We start from the raw sequence: 17815 nt of genomic DNA, 5'->3' as shown, positions 1-17815 counted from the left end.
CCTTCAATCAGGATCAAAATCTGATTCATTATTTTATCTTAATTTAAACACACATCAGAGCTTCCTGTAATATTTGTTCAGTTTGTGTTCAGAATAATTTATCTGCTTCACTCTGAAGACGATTTTGTCAAATTAAATTATGTGCTTTTATTTTGAAGGCAACGTCACAGATGTTCTGGTATATTTCAGAAACTGCTGGAGCTTTACTATGAAATTACATTTCCGCTTAAAAAAAAAAAAACACGTTAATTTAACATTTTAATTCTGCTGTTTCTACATTTAATTGTGAAATATTAGACGAAAGGTTGCCCCTTCAAAATAAAAGTTTTAATGAAATCTCACTTCCTGGAGACACAAAATATTTTGTAGTTTCAAGTGTTTTTTATTTGTAGTCAAACATTCATAACAAACTGTGATGAGGCGTTCACCGACAGCTGGGAAATCATTAAAACACATAAATAAAATATTGATCATTATCAGCTGATAATTGATCGACGCTTCAGTTTCTGCTCGTCGTTTGTTTTGCTACTTTTATTTGTTTACAGAGTAAAAATATTATTATGTCCAGTTTCCACGGGCACCAGAATCCATTCAGAAAGCCTTGTTTTACTGCAGCAGGTCTCGTGGGCCTGGTCCTGGTCCTGGTCTTGGTCTTAGTTCTCCCGGTGCTGGTCCTGGTTATGCCCCGCCCTCCTACCCTGCAGACGGACCCGCTGCTGAACCAGGATTCACCAGAACCAGATAAAAACTGCTCATAGAACTTTATTGTTATGTTATTGCTGCTGAAGGTAAAAACAGTAAGAATCAATGTTAAAGGGACGAAGACGACGAGCGTCTGGTTTCCCAGCTGCAGTGAACGCAGCATTAAGGCCTCTCAGGTGAGTCAGCTGGTTTCCTGCTGGTCATGTGACATCAGAGTCCGGAGGTAGAGGTGAACGGGTTTGTTTCAGCTACGAGTTATTAAAGTTATTACTGCAGCAGTTTGTTAAAATCCAGACAGACAGTGAACGCATCGCAGCATGGCTCCTTTCTGTCAGGAAGATCGATTTATTTATTATTTAATGTTTGTTAGAGTTAAAAATCACAGCCGGATCATTAAAAGTATGAAACTCAGAAGCTGCCAAAATAAAACAAACAAATTAATGTACCAAAATATTATAACATATAAATGTTTATTTATTTACCTTCTAATAACTCCATTATTCCCCTTTTTTCTTTAATTTATTCATGCTAATTTCTGTGTATTTATATATATCAATTAAATGAATTTATGATGAATGCTAAATTAAATAAATAAATGTACAAATTAATAAAAAGAAAAATTTGGGAATTAATTGAGGAATTAATCACAAGGTAAATAAATAAAGAAGCGTCTTTAATCAGAAATATTAATTTATGTCACATTTGATCAGTTCTGCTGTAATTTAAAGTTCTATATATTTAGAGTTTATAAAACTAATTATCAATTAGACAAAAAACTATTTGTAAAGTGTTTGTTAAACAAAAAAAAGGAAAACACGACTTTCATAATTTAAAAGTTTTGTTTTTGGTTCTAATGTTTCCTCTTCCTGTCAGAAATGAGCCAATAAATCAATAAAGGATCAATAATCTGTGATGAAGCTGCTGCTGCCAGGCAATCAGAGTAAAAACACTCAGAGACCCCGGCCAATCAGAGGAGCCGATTCAGACTCACAGCTGTCTGCCAATCAGAGGAGCTGACTCAGAGTTCAGTGAGCAGCTGATGATTCGTCCTTTAAAAACAGTCAGGTGATCATCGTAAGGCGTCAGGCGGAGACGTTGACGTCCCTCAGGGCGATGGAGGCGGCGGCGGGTGTCCCGGTGCCAGTGGAGGCGGTTGCTGTGGGAGCAGGCTGCGGCGGGGGGAAGGGGGAGGGGGAGGGCGGGGCATTCTGATTGGTCGGGGCAGCGCCGGGCTGGAACAGGATCTGCTGCAGAGTGCGGCGGAGCGTCGGGTGGAGGCGGCGCTGCGTCTGATTGAACGTCTCCACGGCAACGCACTTCATCACCCCGGCAACCATGTCGTCATACAGCGGCACTGTGTACATCCTGGACGTCTGAGGAGGAAAATACTCTGATTACTGCAGTATCAGTATGATAAACTACAGTATTACTATGATTAACTGCAGTATTACTATGATCAACTGCAGTACTACTATGATAAACTGTAGCACTAGTATCTCACATGTTTGTGCAGGAAGGCACGGACTCGAGGCAGCTCGGGATAGAACGAGTTCCTGACGACCATCTGAAGCCAACGGATCTGAACCTCAGCATTTAGTCCCTCAAACAGGGACGAGTAGCAGGAGGACAGACGGGACATCACGTCTGAGAGACAGACAAAAAGATAGACAGACAGAGAGAGAGACAAAGGGAGAAAGTTTATATTTATTTATAGCAGCATTTAACTTTGAACCCTAGAAGTATAAGTAGTATTATCAGTATTATTAACAGTAGTATTATCAGTTGTACTAACAGTAGTATTATCAGTAGTACTAACAGTGGTATTATCAGTAGTACTAACAGTAGTATCAGTAGTATTATCAGTAGTACCTGGGGACAGTTCCAGCATGTACTATCACTAGTATTAACAGTAGTATTGACAGTAGAATTAGTAGTATTATCAGTAGTATTAACAGCATTAGTAGTAGTATCAGTAGTGCCTGGGGGCAGGGGGGACAGGTCCAGCATGTACTACCAGTAGTGTTAACAGTAGTATTAACCGTGTTTCTTTTAGAGGGAAGAGTGGCGGCAAAGTCTCAGGCCACAACCTCTCAAAAGTCCAATGACTCTGCGTGTCTCCACTACAAAAAGGCCCCCAGAGGGATTTACGAGACTCTGGAGGTGATGTATGGTTTTCGATCGTCACAATGAATTAAACATGGGAGACGCAACTGTGGCCACCGTCGCTAACTGTGCACAGAGTCAGCAGCTGATCATAAACAAAGCAGCATGGCTAACTAAGCACAGCTTCTCCTCTGATCATAAACATAGTGATCATCAATTAACCGGCATCGCTAACTGTGCACATAGAGTCCAGTACTTGTTGTAAACAAACAGAGATCGCTAAGTGAAGACCTCCTGCAGCAGCAGCAGCACATACACACTGTACTGCTACAGAGCTAACTGTTAGCCGGGTATGTGACTGCAGCTGGGAGAGACTGCAGCAGGAGGAATGTGCTGCTTCGACTTGTTACTCCTCTTAACAAGCCACTGGCCCCCGTAGCTCGTTAAGAAGAGCCGAAAAGTCGCTAATTATAACCTAATTGCTAAGCTAATTGCTAAGCTAATTGCTAAGTTGGCAACACTGCTTCGCTGGCTTTTACAAATGGCGCGTGTTGTTGTGGCCTCGAGTACTACGTCACATCCTGCTTATCGATCTATCCAATCAGAAACCAGGCTTTTTTCAAAGGAGAAAAAAGGCCCTGCTCTTCGAAAGGGACAAAAATAGTCCAGACAAAAGCTTGCTCCGGACTGCTAGTATTCAAATTAAGGGTGCTTCAGGGAGTGAGACCCGCCTCATTCTTGGTATTGCCTGGTAGTGGAAACAGCCCTATTATCAGAATAAGTAGTACTAGTAGTATAGGTACTATTAGTAGCACCAGTACCTGGGGGCAGGGGGGGGAAGGTCCAGCATGTAATATCAGTAGTGTTAACAGTAGTACTAACAGTATTAGTAGTATCAGTAGTAGTGCCAGTACCTGGGGGGATAGGTCCAGTATGTACTCCCAGTAGTACTATCAGTAGTATTAGAGGTATTTTATCAATTGTATTAACAGTAGTATCTGTAGTACCTGGGGGCAGGGGGGACAGGTCCAGCATGCGGTCCAGGAACAGGACGATCTGGAAGGTGCTCCAGGCCGACAGGTCGAAGGTGGTGAGGGCGTGCAGGTCGGGGGCAGAGCTTCTCCACAGGTCACACAGGTCCTGGACAGGCCGGGTCAGAGCGCCCCCCGCTGACAGGTCCGGCTCGTACAGAGGAGGACCGGACCCGCTCAGCCATCGCTCGAACTCCAGACCTGAAAACACAGGAAGTGATGTCACTGCGGCGCCCTGACACCAGGAAGTAACTCCTGTTCTACGAGTGAGACCGCAGCTCGCTAACGGGCCAATCAGAGAGCAGGACTCGTCCTCACAGAACCAAGGTTACATCCTGGTTATTTATAAGCTAACGGGTCAGGTGTCAGGGGTCTCACCCTCTCTGTGGGACACGGCGGCGTCCTTCAGCTGGGGGAAATAGTCGAGGAAGAAGTCGATGAGGTCTTGAGCCACCACGCTCTTAAACTTAAACTCTGAGATGTAGTCCTGAACACACAGACACTTTATTATTATACATATTATTTACATTATATATATTTATATATATGATACATTATTAGAAACATTATAACAGGCACCTCTCCAAGAATCGCCACCTTAACGCGGTGGAGGGGTTTGTGTGCCCCAGTGAGCCTGGGAGCTGTATTGTTGGGAGCAGTAGCTCCTGGTAGGGTCTCCCAAGGCAAAGTGGTCCCAGGAGAGGGGCCAGAATAAGAGCGATTCAAAGACCCTTAAGAAGTGGATCTGGAAAAATCAGCAGCAGGGGTAAAATGGGGCCCTCTCCTGGAGCCAGGCGCGTGAGGGGAGCACGCAGGCTAGCATCTGGTCACCGGGCTCAGCCGGCCAGGCTCAGTCCGAACAAGCTACATGAATCCGCCGCCCTGTGGGCCAAGCCCCCGCAGTGTAGGGCATAAGGGTCAGACACGATGTGAGCCGGGCGGCAGGCAAAGGCAGGTACCTGGGCATGCTGACCCCCAGCTTCAGGGGCTAGCTCTGGGGACATTGAACATCACCTCGCTGGCAGGGAAGGAGCCCGAGCTTGTGAGGGTGGTCGAGCATTACCGGCTAGAAATAGTTGGGCTCACCTCCACGCATAGCGTGGCGCCGGGCAGGCGTGGGGATACTCATCAGCCCCCCGGGTGAGCACCGCTGTGTTGGAGTTTTCCCCGAAAAACAGTAAGGTCTCTGACTGTTATCTGTGCTTATGCACTGAACAGCAGTTCGGAGTACCCGGTCTTCTTGGAGTCTTTGGGTGGTGTCCTAGAATGGGTACCACCTGGGGACTCTATAGTTCTTCTGGGAGACTTCAACGCTCACGTGGGTAACGATAATGCTACCTGGAGGGGGTGATTGGGAGGAACGGCCTGCGCGATCTGAACCCAAGTGGTGTTTTGTTATTGTACTTCTGTGCTAGTCACGGATTATCCATAACAAACACCATGTTCGAACATAGAGTTGCTCAAAAGTGTATTTGGTACCAGAGCACTCTAGGCCAAAGATGGATGATCAATGATCGATTTCATTATCATATCGTCAGATCTACGGCCGTACGTTTTGGGCAGTCGGGTGAAGAGAGGAGCAGCTGGTGGTGAGTTGGATCAGGTGGCGGGGGAGGCTGCTGGACAGACCTGGCAAACCCAAACGTGTAGTGAGGGTGAACTGGCAACATCTGGCGGAGTCCCCTGTCCGCAGGATCTCCAACTCACACCTCAGGAAGAATTTCTCCAGCATACCGAGTGAGGTTGGGGACATGGAGTCAGAATGGGCCATGTTCAAAGCTTCAATTGTTGATCCGGCTGGTAGGAGCTGTGGTCTGAAGGTTGTTGGTGTCTGCTGTGGCGGCAACCCAAGAACCTGCTGGTAGACACCAGCGGTGAGGGAGGCCGTCAAGCTGAAGAAGGAGGTCTTTCGGGCTGGCCGAGGGGTCTCCGGAAGCAGCAGGCAGGTACCGTTCGTCCAGAAGGGCTGCAGCGGTCGCTGAAGCAAAAACTTGGGTACGGGAGGAATTCAGGGAAGCTATCGAGGACATTTGGTCGGCCTCAAAGAGGTTCTGGAAGCAGTTATGAGAGTCAGCACCTCTAATGGTTCATGGTTCTCTGCAGGAAAACAGTGGATTGCCCCCTCTGGGTGGTGTGAAGGAAATTTGGGTTTTCCTGCATGGTGGGACATGAAGTAGGCGGCGACCTACTTGGTATTCAAGACACAAGGCATTGTGGGAACTGACTGTGAACTTAACAATTGTAACACCATGACTGAGGGGAACGTGTTGACCAGTGGGCTCTGTCCTGATGTGATGTTTAGGGCAGGAAGATAGGGCCACATTGAGGCTTACTAAAGAATCAATGCTGGGAACTGCAACAGTCATAAGTCGAGCGGTGTACGGGACTTTGTTGTATTGTGAAAGAGTCATTCAGGATTTTGCGGTGTATGGAATACGAATGTACTAATAAATTGTGCTGAACAGAGTATTGAGTGCTTTGTTCTTGGCCAGCTCACCCACTAACTTAGTGCAGTTGACCAAAACTGCCACAGCAGTGGGGAGACAGGTACTGCCTCCAGTGAAGGAGTTCAAGTATCTCTGGGTCTTGTTCACGAGTGAGTGGTAGAACAGAGCATGAGATTTTGTGCAGCGTCAGCAGTGATGCGGGTGTTGTAAAATAAATGGATGAATTATCACAGGCAGTGAGTCTGAACATAAATCATGAAACAGACTGCATCATGATTTATTTATTATGACCAGATTCAGCTTCATATGAAGGTTCAGATACAGACGCTGCTCTATATAAATATATGTGACGCGCTCCATCGAAATGAGTCGGAGGTCGCAACCGCCCGTTCTTGTAAAAACACGTTTAAACATGAAAAAAGTGATTTTGGGCTGTTTTGAGGTTTTATGCGTTTCTGAATAAATAAAGTCTCAGCTTTAAGACAATGTTAACATTAATATGAAATTCAAATGAAAAGTATAGTTTTTAAGCTCTTAAACGTAACATTGTCAGAAAGTTTTTCGCGGCACACAGCTGTTTACAGACAGGCTGGATGACGTGGTTCAGATAGTGGTGAAGATCGTTGGCTTAACTAGATGGATTAATGTGAGGAGAACATTGCAAAACTTTTTCAATTTAATCAGAGATAGAGGTGCTACATGTGTTGATAACTGGACAGAGTTAATTATGAACTATTTCACCGCACCGGTAGGTGAGGAGAAGAGAGGAGAGAGAGACAGCGGGACCTCTGACTAGGATGCGGGCGGTCCGGCTAACGTTAGCCAAGATAATGCCGGAGAGATTGAGTTGGAGGAAGATGAGGAGGAAGATATTGTGCTCATGGATGAGCCGATGGTACCATACAATGTCTCTGACTGTAGTTATCTAAACAAGGACAATGTTAAAGAGACTGCGATAGCTCGGGAGTACAAGTGGAGCCGCAAACTTCACAACAACGGCGCCTGCTAGCTGCTGTTTACCGGAGGAGACGTGAGAAGACGTGACCTAGTTAAAGAGATGAGTGATGGTAAGTGGTTATACTTTAGCTACACGATCCTCTTTTTCTCTGTTAGTAAGGGCTAATAAAATCACTAGAGCAGGCTAAGAAAGCAGCTAATCATGCTTGATAACTACACTACACTGTGTGTAACGTTAGCCCAAGTGTGGGTGTGTCAGGTGTCTACTGTCTCCTATAAATTACATTAATTAACATAATGAGGAAAGTCAGTGTTTCATTCACTCAAAAAAGTGTTGTTTCTGAACATAATCCAGGCAGTGATTACCTTATCACCACACAACTGAGGCTAATTATTTAACAGTAATATACAAACATAATGTGTAAGAGACAGGGTTGCTGTGAGACACAAAGGTGAGAAGATATTTAGGCTATAACAAAATAAACAGCCTAAAGTATGGTTGATGTATAGTAAAAGTATTGTTTAAAAGATCTGATATGGTGAATCATAAACTGTATGGTGAATATGTTATGTTTCTGAATATGGGGCTGTATTAAATCCTGTGCTGCAGTCTGTCTGTCAGTGAATGCACTGATCATATTGAAGCAATAATACAGAAATGATCAGGCCTCATTCAACAATGATTCAATATGATTTAGCCAGCCCAAAAGGTTTGTGATGATGACTGCATTTTTTATTAATGCTATTTTATTTTGTAGATGAAAACATTTGGTCCATCTCGTGAAGCTCCATACGACTCACTGCAGTGTGAGAAGCAGCAACGCCAGAGGACTGCCTACTTCCTTGATGCATGTGACAGTTTAATTATGAAATAATAATAAATAAATATGAAATAATATAAAATATATTCTGGATTATATTAAAAGGGCCATTGTCTGTATATATATTTTTAATTGTATGAATATGCACTTGTAAGTAACTGTAAGTACATGTGTGCATGTGGCTCAATATTTTATATTTTATAAATATTCTTTATATTAATATTTTTAAAGTATTATTATTTTTAAATACCCATCATATATTCTGTATAACATCATATGTACAGTATATTTGTTCATATTTTATCATTATTGTATTCCATATGTTTTGATACTTATCTACATGGGCTTCTAGGCCTGTACTGTGTTGTGTATGTGCTCGTGCATGAGGTCACGTGCACGTGTTCACGTGCATGTGTATGTGTGACAGTATGTGTTCATTTGGACTCTAGTCTTAATAAATGTGTTTTAATCCCTGTGAAACATGGCGGAATCTGTATCATTTTCTTTAAAGCCCTTTTTCTCAAAACTAACTTTTGATAACAGTCGAACTTTGGATGAGCATATCCCATTGAATATTTGGCGTAGAAACATAAGAGTCTCCTCTTTACAGATATATCAAAATCTCAAAATGTGTTTCGGGGTCAATGTGACTCATTTTGATGGAGCAGGTCACATATGTTTTATACAGTCATGGAAAAAATTATTATACCATTTTTTTGTTCATTTTAATGCCTGGTACAACCAAAGGTACATTTATTTGGACAAATTATAACAACAAAAATAGCTGATAAGAGTTTAATCCAAGAGTTGATATCTAGACATTTTCCGTGGTTTTAATGATAATAACCAAAATCATTATCAATAAAACCATGGAAAATGTCTAGATATCAGCTCTTAGATAATGTGCGGTGTGTGTGTCTGACCCTGAGGAAGCAGTCGAATCGTCTCACGTCTCCACTGAGCTCTGACAGATACGCCACGAAGCAGAAACCTTTCTCATAGGTAAAGAGATTCATCAGAGAGCTGGGGTTCACACCTGGAGACAGACGGAGACAGACAGGGACAGACAGAGACAGACTTATTATTGCAGATATTTATTTTTACAGTTTTTTACTGGTGTGTGTGTGTGTGTGTGTGTGTGTGTGTGTGTGTGTTACCTGGCTCAAACTTGACCTGCAGTTTGCTCACAGGGTTGTTGTCTCCGAGGAGACGCAGCTGTCTGTGCAGGGCATCCAATCGGACGGCAGTTTCCAGACAGGTGAACGCCTCACCTGAAGACAAGGAGAAGGGCAAAATGACATCATAGCTACAGGACAGGTTACTGTTACTGTACAGGTACTGCAGGCTCAGGAGGAGTATTACAGTATAGCTGGTAGTAGTAGTAGGAGTAGTCGTCCAGCTGGTCGTAGTAGTAGTAGTAGTAGTAGTAGTCGTCCAGCTGGTAGTAGTAGTAGTAGTAGTAGTAGTCGTCCAGCTGGTAGTAGTAGCAGTAGTAGTAGTAGTCGGGCAGTTACTAGTAGTAGTACAGTTATTAGTAGTAGTAGTACAGTTAGTTGTAGTATTAGTAGTACTGTTAGTAGTAGTAGTAGTAGTAGTACAGTTAGAAGTAGTCCAACTGGTAGTAGTAGTACAATAAGTAGTAGTCCAGCTGGTAGTAGTAGTAGTACAATTTGTAGTAGTAGTAGTAGTAGTAGTAGTACAGTTTGTAGTAGTAGTAGTAGTAGTAGTACAGTTTGTAGTAGTAGTAGTAGTAGTAGTAGTAGTAGTAATACAGTTTGTAGAAGTAGTTGTAGTAGTAGTACAGTTAGTAGTAGTCGGGCAGTTACTAGTAGTAGTACAGTTAGTAGTAGTAGTAGTACAGCTAGTTGTAGTACTAGTAGTACTGTTAGTAGTCGTAGTAGTAGTAGAAGTAGTAGTAGTAGTACAGTTAGAAGTAGTCCAACTAGTAGTAGTAGTAGTACAATTAGTAGTAGTCCAGCTGGTAGTAGTAGTTTTAGTAGTAGTAGTACAGCTGGTAGTAGTAGTAGTACAATTTGTAGTAGTAGTAGTACAGTTAGTAGTAGTCCAGTTAGTAGTAGTAGTACTACTACAGTTAGTAGTAGTACAGTTTGTAGTAGAAGTACAGTTAGTAATAGTAGTAGTAGTCCAGCTGGTAGAAGTAGTAGTACAGTTAGTAGTAGTAGTAGGAGTCAAGCTGGTAGTAGTAGTAGAGTTAGTAGTAATAGTAGTACAGTTAGTAGTATAGGTAGTAGCAGTAGTAGTAGTAGTACAGTTAGTAGTATAGGTGGTAGTATTAGTAGTAGTAGTACAGTTAGTAGCATAGGTAGTAGTAGTAGTAGTAGAGTTAGCAGTAGTAGTAGTAGTAGTCGTAGTACAGTTAGCAGTAGTAGTAGTCATAGTCATAGTTGTAGTAGTACAGTTAGCAGTAGTAGTTGTACAGTTAGCAGCAGTAGTAGTAGTAGTTGTAGTAGTACAGTTAGCAGTAGTAGTAGTAGTACAGTTACAGTAGTAGTAGTAGTACAGGTAGTACTACGGGTACTCGCCATAGGCCTCTGTGGTGATGCGACGCTGGGCATAGGTGGCGAGCCCCTCGCTCAGCCACATCTCCTCCCAGGTGGCGTTGGTGACGGCGTTGCCGAACCACCCGTGTGCGATCTCGTGCACAACGTCGATGAGCAGGAACTCGCTGCTCTCCAGAATGGAGGCGATGATGAAGGTGAGGCATGGGTTCTCCATGGCCACGATGGGAAAGGAGGGTGGCAGGAACACGATGTCACACCTGCAGGTCAGCCGCCGGTTAGTACCTGTTCCTTATCACCGCAACACCTGCCGAAGCCCTGACTCACCTGCCCCACAGGTACGGTCCGAACAGCTCCTCGGCCACGCCCAACCAGCGCTCCACGCTGCCGCCCAGCTTCTTCACCGCGCATGACAGCAGACACGGCTCCGCCCACACCCGGCTCCTGCAGCACAGCGGCAACAAAAACTACAAATCAACAAAAACTACAAATCAGCATGAACTACAAATATAAGATAATCTAGATCAGTGTAAGCTTAGCGAAACGGCGCAAGAAACGTATATGACCGAATGGTTATGTTAAGTTTGGGTGGCGGTGTCTGCATCAATACTAACAACAGGTGGTGTAACAATGCTACCCTGGTCTCAAGTCATTGCTCTGTGGACATAGAGTTTATGATTGTGAAATGCAGACCATTGTACCTGCCGCGTGAATTCCCCATCGTCACCATTGTTGCTGTGTACATTCCACCCAGCGCCAACACCAAGCAAGCGTTAAGGACTCTATACCATGCCATCAGTGACATGCAAGCCACATACCTGGAAGCCATTTTTATTGTTGCTGGGGACTTTAACCAGGCCAACATGAAGACTGTTCTTCCTAATATCCATCAGCATATGGGTTTTGCTACCAGAGACAAAAACACACTGGACTTGGCTTATACCCACATCAAGAAGGCCTTCATAGAAGCCCCCGTCTCCATCTTGGCTCCTCAGACCATCTCTCTGTTATGTTAATTCCAGCATACCAGCCCCTGCTCACCAGAGAAAAACCTGCTGTGAAGAAGGTGAGAGTTTGGCCTGAGGGAGCTATGTCTGCACTGCAGGACTGTTTTGAGTGCACTGAGTGGGGCATGTTCAGAGAGGCTGCAACGGACAGTCAACATAGATGTGGAGGAGTATGCTGCGTCTGACTATATCCAGTGGTGAATGGAGGAGGTCACTGCAACAAAGACTATAGTCACACGGGCGAACCAGAAACCTTGGAGAACTAGGGAGGTGCGCACAAGACTGGGGGAGCACAATGCTGCCATCAAATCTGGCGAAGCGCACACTGCTGTGCGGAGAGCCCTGAGAAAGGTCAATGCACGGCTGCAGGCCCTGACAAAATTCCAGGACGGCTGATCAAGGAGTGTGCAGACCAGCTGGCCCACGTGCTCAAGAACATTTTCAACACTTCACTGAACCAGGCCGTCGTCCCCTCATGCTTTAAGTCAGCCACCATCGTCCCAGTGCCCAAGAATCCAACCATCACATGCCTTAATGACTTTTGCCCTGTTGCACTAACAGCCAGCATCATGAAGTGCTTCGAGCGGGTGGTTTAGGACCACATCCTCTCCATACTGCCCCTATCATTCAACCCATTACACTTTGCATACCAGCCTAACTGTTCCCCTGAGGATGCCATCTCCACTGCTCTCCACCTGAGCCTGGAGCATCTGAAGGAGAAAAACACCCATGTGCGGATGCTGTTTCTGGACTTCAGCTCAGCAATCAACATGATCATTCCCCAGGATTTGGTATGCAAACTGGGCCCCCTGGGACTCAACACCCGCCTGTGCAACTGGCTGCTGGATTTCCTCACGGACAGAGTCTGTCTGCGTGGGGAACAACACCTCCAGCGCCATCTCCCTGAGCACCGGCTCCCCCCAGGACCCACGACTGTCGTCCCAGATACAACACCAACCACATACTGAAGTATGTGGATGACACAACAGTCGTGGGCCTCATTAAAGACAATGATGAGCTGGCCTACAGAGAGGAGGTGCGACATCTGGTGGACTGGTGTAGGGTGAGCAACCTGTTCCTGAACGTTGAAAAAAGAGATCATCATCGAGTTCAGGAGATTCCGACCCAACCACACACCACCCCTCATCAATGACACAGCGGCTGAGGTTGTCAGCAGCACTAAGTTCCTGGGGGTGCACATCACAGACAACCTTGGCTGGTCACTCCACACTACCTCCCTGGTGAAGAGAGCTCAGCAGCGGCCGCACTTCGTGCGACGTATGAGAAGAGCCTCCCTCCCCCCTCCCATCCTCTCCACCTTCTACAGAGGGACCATCGAGAGCCTGCTGACCAGCTGCGTCTCCATCTGGCCTGGAAGCTGCAAGGCCTTAGATTGGAAGTCTCTGCAGAGGGTGGTGAGGATAGCGGAGAAGATCATTGGGACTCCACTCCCCCCATCCAGGACATGGCACACAGGCACTGCTTCGCCAGAGCTCATCAGATCCTCTCAGACCCCATCCACCCATACCATGGACTGTTCTCCCCACTGGCGTCTTGCAGGAGGTTCCGCAGCATCCGCTGCAGAACAACCAGATTCAGTAACAGTTACTTCCCCCTAGCCATCAGACTGCTTAATACCAAATAACCCCGCTTGTAAAGTGCAATTTATCATCTGTGCAATATTTCAGACACTGCTGCTAACTTTTAGGGTGCAATATTTCATGTACATTCTGACATTATTTTATTTTTATTTTTATACAAGTTATATATATAGATAGATAGATAGATAGATAGATAGATAGATAGATAGATAGATAGATAGATATATTGACTGCTATAGTCTACAGGATTTATTTATTTATTAACAGGTACTGTCAGTTCTGTGTTCTGTGTATTCTGGTAGCCAACCAGATTCACTGTTGTGTTTTTTGTGCAATGACAATAAAGAAAGTCTAAGTCTAAAAACCGGTGTAAACCGGTATAAACCAGTACAAACCAGTATAAACCGGTATAAGTCAGTATATAAACCAGTGTAAACCAGTATAAACCAATATAAACTAGTGTAAACCAGTATAACATATATAATCCAGCGTAAACCAGTATAAACAAGTATATAAACCAGCGTAAACCAGTATAAACAAGTATAGAAACCAGTGTAAACCACTATAAACAAGTATATAAACCAGTGTAAATCACTATAAACCAATGTAAACCAGTGTAAATCATTATAAACCAGTATAAACAAGTATAAACTGGTGTGACTGACCGCGGGCCCACGTCGACATGCTGCAGCTCTCCAGCCACCAGCGCCACCAGGTACGAGGGGACCGGAGACTCCATGGAGAACTGGAAGACCCGGTCCTGTTTCGAGTACGAGCTCCGAGACGCACTCATCAGAACCGTCACACCGTCCGGAACCTGCAGGACAACAAGAAGAAGGAGAGGAAGGAGAAGGATGAATACATACATCACAGATTCTCAATAGGTTCTCTTCATATATTTCAGTTTTTATCATCCTCGCTCTCCGCTCTATTTTACATCATGATCAGGTGAGAGTTTGTACCATAATACAGATAAATACATAGAACGTATCTGTGTGCTGTGTTATCTGTGCAGGAGCGTGTGCAAGAGCGTGTGCAGGTGTGTGTGTGTGTGTGTGTGGACTCACCCTGACAGTAGCAGTATATGTGCTCTTGACAGCAGGTGTGTCGAAGCACGGGAAGAAGGAGCGATTACACACAGAGTGACCCTGAGTGAAGACCAGAGGACGAGACTGACCACAGGTGAGCTCCGAGTCCAGCCACCAGATCTACACACAGGTAAACAAACTGGTAACAAACATGTAACACACAGGTAATACACAGGTAACACACAGGTAAACAAACAGGTAACACTCAGGTAAACACACAGGTAACGCACAGATAACACACAGGTAACACACAGGTAACACACAGGTAACACAGGTAAACACACACAGGTAACACACAGGTAACACACAGGTAACACACAGGTCACAAACGGGTAACACACAGGTAACACACAGGTAAACACACACAGGTAAACACACACAGGTAAACACACAGCTGCTGTATTATAAACTAGTAATGTAACCATAAATACTCTGCAGGTGATTAATAACCGGTTCTCACCGCCGGCCCGTCGGTGGTGGTGTAGCGGACCGTGATCTGGATCAGCCGGCCCGGCTTGACGGCGCCGCTCGGCAGGCTGATGTTCAGGGAGGAGCCGTAGTCTGTGAACGGGTCGACCCGGTAGGTGAGGGAGACCGGCTCCTCCTGCCCGGCTCCGGGGACCTTACAGTCTATGGAGTGGATGAGGAGGGATGGGTGGGAGTCCAGGACCAGGGTCTGGACCCCCGGTTGGACCGGCACCAGGTCCAGAACCAGCCAGCCGCTCATCTCCTTCACCGCGAAGTTGAGCCGCAGGTCCAGGTGGAGGTGCCGCAGCTGGAAGCAGCTGAAGTTGGAGGCAGAGGCCACGTCCACCAGGGGGCACCGCGGGGTCCCGGGACCAGGACCCGGGCCCGCCGAGGGCCGGCCCGAGTCCCCGACACACCGGGCCCCAGAGGCCGGCAGGGACTTCCGGCAGCAGCACAGCGAGGTGGGAGTCTGGTGGAGCTCCGCCATCCTGAGCTACACCTGGGACTGAACCCCGCCTAGACCCGGACCAACTGCATCCAAGACCAGCAGAACCACAGACAGAACCGATCGACAGGAAACAGGTCGGACTACATTTAGAACCACTTCAGATCAGAGACCCTCGATGTAAACCAGGTCAGACTACATTTAAAATCCCATTAAAACAAAGTCCAACAGAACCTGAACCAGAACCAAACAATAAGGACACTTAAACCAGGAAACAATCTGAAACTACATCTAGAACTGGGTCTTTAGAACCGGACTTCAGGACCAGGAACTCAGTATTTAGAACACCTGAACACATTTAAAGCCAGTTCTATTCCAGCCTGGTATCATTCCGATTAAACTACATTTAAAAACAGACGAGCTGCTGCTGGATCAAGTTAAACCCAGTTAAACTACTTTCAAAACCTCATTCAACAAAAGTCTAATTTAACCAAAGAAACTCAATAAACATCAGCAGGGAACCTGAACTCAACATTTAAAGGCTGATTTTAACATTTAACCCCATGTTACACTGACTGACCTAAACAGACCAGATTACAGTCAAACACGTTCTAAGTTTGAAGAAAACCTGCTATAAACTTAGAAAATGGGACTTAAATCAATCAATATCAAATAAATATCTTGCTTTGAGAGTTCAACCGTTTAAACTCGACACTTAAAGGCGGATTTTATTTAAAACTTAATTTAAACTCAAACTCCATTTAAAGAAAGACACTCACTGATATCACATTCTAACCCTCATTAAACTAAAGTCTCATTTAACTCAACAGAAAGGACTCCTGAAATAAAAACCTGTAAACTGAAGTTACTCTTCATTTGAAGCCTCGCTGACTGATGTAAACAAACCAGACTACGTTCAAAAACTGACTGATTTTAAGAGTCAAACTGAGGCTTTAAACACCCAAAGGACACTTAAATTAGAGACACAGTTTACACATCTGAACTCGACGTTTACAGGCTGATTTTACTGAAACTCTTTTTACAGCTGACTGAATTCACATTCAATACCTCATTAAAGAAAAATCTAATTTAACTCAGAAACACAACAGAAAGGACACCTGAAATAAAGACATTTAACTGAAGTTACTCTTCATTTGAAGTCTCGCGGACTGAAGTAAATAACACCAAACTACATTCAAAAACTGACTGATTTTAGAGTCAAACTGAGGCTTGAAACAGCGAAAGGACACTTGGATCAGCAGCACAGTTTAAATATCTGAACTCGACGTTGATTTTTACTGAAGATCTATTTAAACTGAAACTACATTTAACCCTCTGTTAGCCGAGCTAGCTGCTCTGTAAATTAGCACCTTTAGCTGTGAGCGAGTTCACCAGATTAGCTTTAAAAAACAGGCACTTTAACTATCACTGACCTGTTAGCACAGCGGCTAATTAGCACTCAGTCTAATTAGCATTAGCAGCGTCAGCGATTCTTCATGTGAAATCCATCAGCGGGGAACCAGAACCAGAGCCAGAACCAGACACACACCGGAGAACCAGACACACACAGGCTGCTCCTGCCGGCTCTGCCCGGCCAACTGCTGCCTGTCCCGGACACCAGACCCAGCTCGCCCCGGGGTGACGGAGCTGCTGCAGGGGTGAGAGAGTTTGAGCGTGGGAGTAATGAGGAGCTGCAGGAGGAGCAGGAGTTTCAGGAGGAGAGTTTCTGAGACAAAGACAGAGAGAGGACAGGAGGAGGACAGCAGGCTCCGCTCCGGACAAACAGGAAGTCTCAGGGAGGAAAGTTTCCTCAGGCCGCCGGGGGGCGCTGTTGAGCCGGGTCAAAGGTCACCATACTCTATAGCTCCAACATGTTTAATCCATAGAGATTTAATCTGATTTAATCTGATAAATAAATAACGCCATGTGTTAAGGCAGAACGGAAACTGGCTAAATAAAAAAATTGTATGCCATTAAATTTACCAAAAAATATTACATACAGTCATGGAAGTACATTTTATTTTATTTTATTTTATTCTATTCTGTTTTATTTTATCTTATTGTATTTTACTGTTCTATTGTTTACTTCATCTCCTTTTATTGTGTTATCTATTTATTGTTGTGCAGCACTTTGGAAACCTTGTGTTTGCTAAAATTGTGCTATATAAATAAAGTGGATTGGATTGGTAAAAAATATTAGACCACCCTTGTTTTCTTATATTTCTTGTTGATTTTAATGCCTGGTATAACTAAAGGTAAATTTGTTTGGACAAATATAATAATAACAACAAAAATAACTGATAAGAGTTTAATTTAAGAGCTGATATCTAGACATTTTCCATGGTTTTATTCATAATGATTTTGGTTATTATCAAGAATGTTTCCATGACTGTTGATGTAAAAATGACCAAAAAAGACACAAATTGACCAAAAATAGATGTAAAAATGACCAGAAAGACACAAAATCACCAAAAATAGATGTAAAAATGACCAAAAAAGACACCAAATGACCAAAAATAGATGTAAAAATGATCAAAAAAGACAAAATTACAAAAAAAGACACAAAATGACAAATAAGACACAAAAATATTCCTAAAAAAGGGCAAAATTACCAACAAAAGACATA

The 17815-nt window shown here is 44.3% G+C and overlaps 1 protein-coding gene across 2 annotated transcripts; it reads right to left on the bottom strand.

Moving 5' to 3' along the window:
• Nucleotides 1–359: 359 nt before the first annotated feature.
• rnpepl1 (arginyl aminopeptidase like 1) lies at nt 360–17590 on the bottom strand. Of its 2 annotated transcripts, none has more exons than XM_059331594.1 (12): nt 16623–17590; nt 14737–16307; nt 14256–14396; nt 13854–14005; nt 10908–11024; nt 10605–10840; nt 9219–9332; nt 8985–9097; nt 4215–4323; nt 3813–4037; nt 2204–2346; nt 360–2075 (listed from the first exon to the last, which is right to left on the bottom strand). In XM_059331594.1, exons 2-12 carry the CDS (start codon nt 15229–15231, stop codon nt 1785–1787), a joined length of 2136 nt encoding a protein of 711 aa, XP_059187577.1. In that variant the 5' UTR covers nt 15232–16307; nt 16623–17590; the 3' UTR covers nt 360–1784. The 2 variants fall into 2 exon arrangements, with proteins under 2 accessions (XP_059187577.1, XP_059187578.1); XM_059331595.1 differs by having other exon boundaries at nt 14737–15275.
• Between the last annotated feature and the right edge of the window lie 225 nt (nt 17591–17815).

This window comes from Centropristis striata, chromosome 4 (assembly GCF_030273125.1).
Source record: "Centropristis striata isolate RG_2023a ecotype Rhode Island chromosome 4, C.striata_1.0, whole genome shotgun sequence".
In the NCBI taxonomy this organism is placed as follows: domain Eukaryota; kingdom Metazoa; phylum Chordata; class Actinopteri; order Perciformes; family Serranidae; genus Centropristis; species Centropristis striata.
The sequence above is the reverse complement of the archived record's forward strand: the minus strand, read 5'-3'. Positions and strand labels throughout refer to the sequence as shown.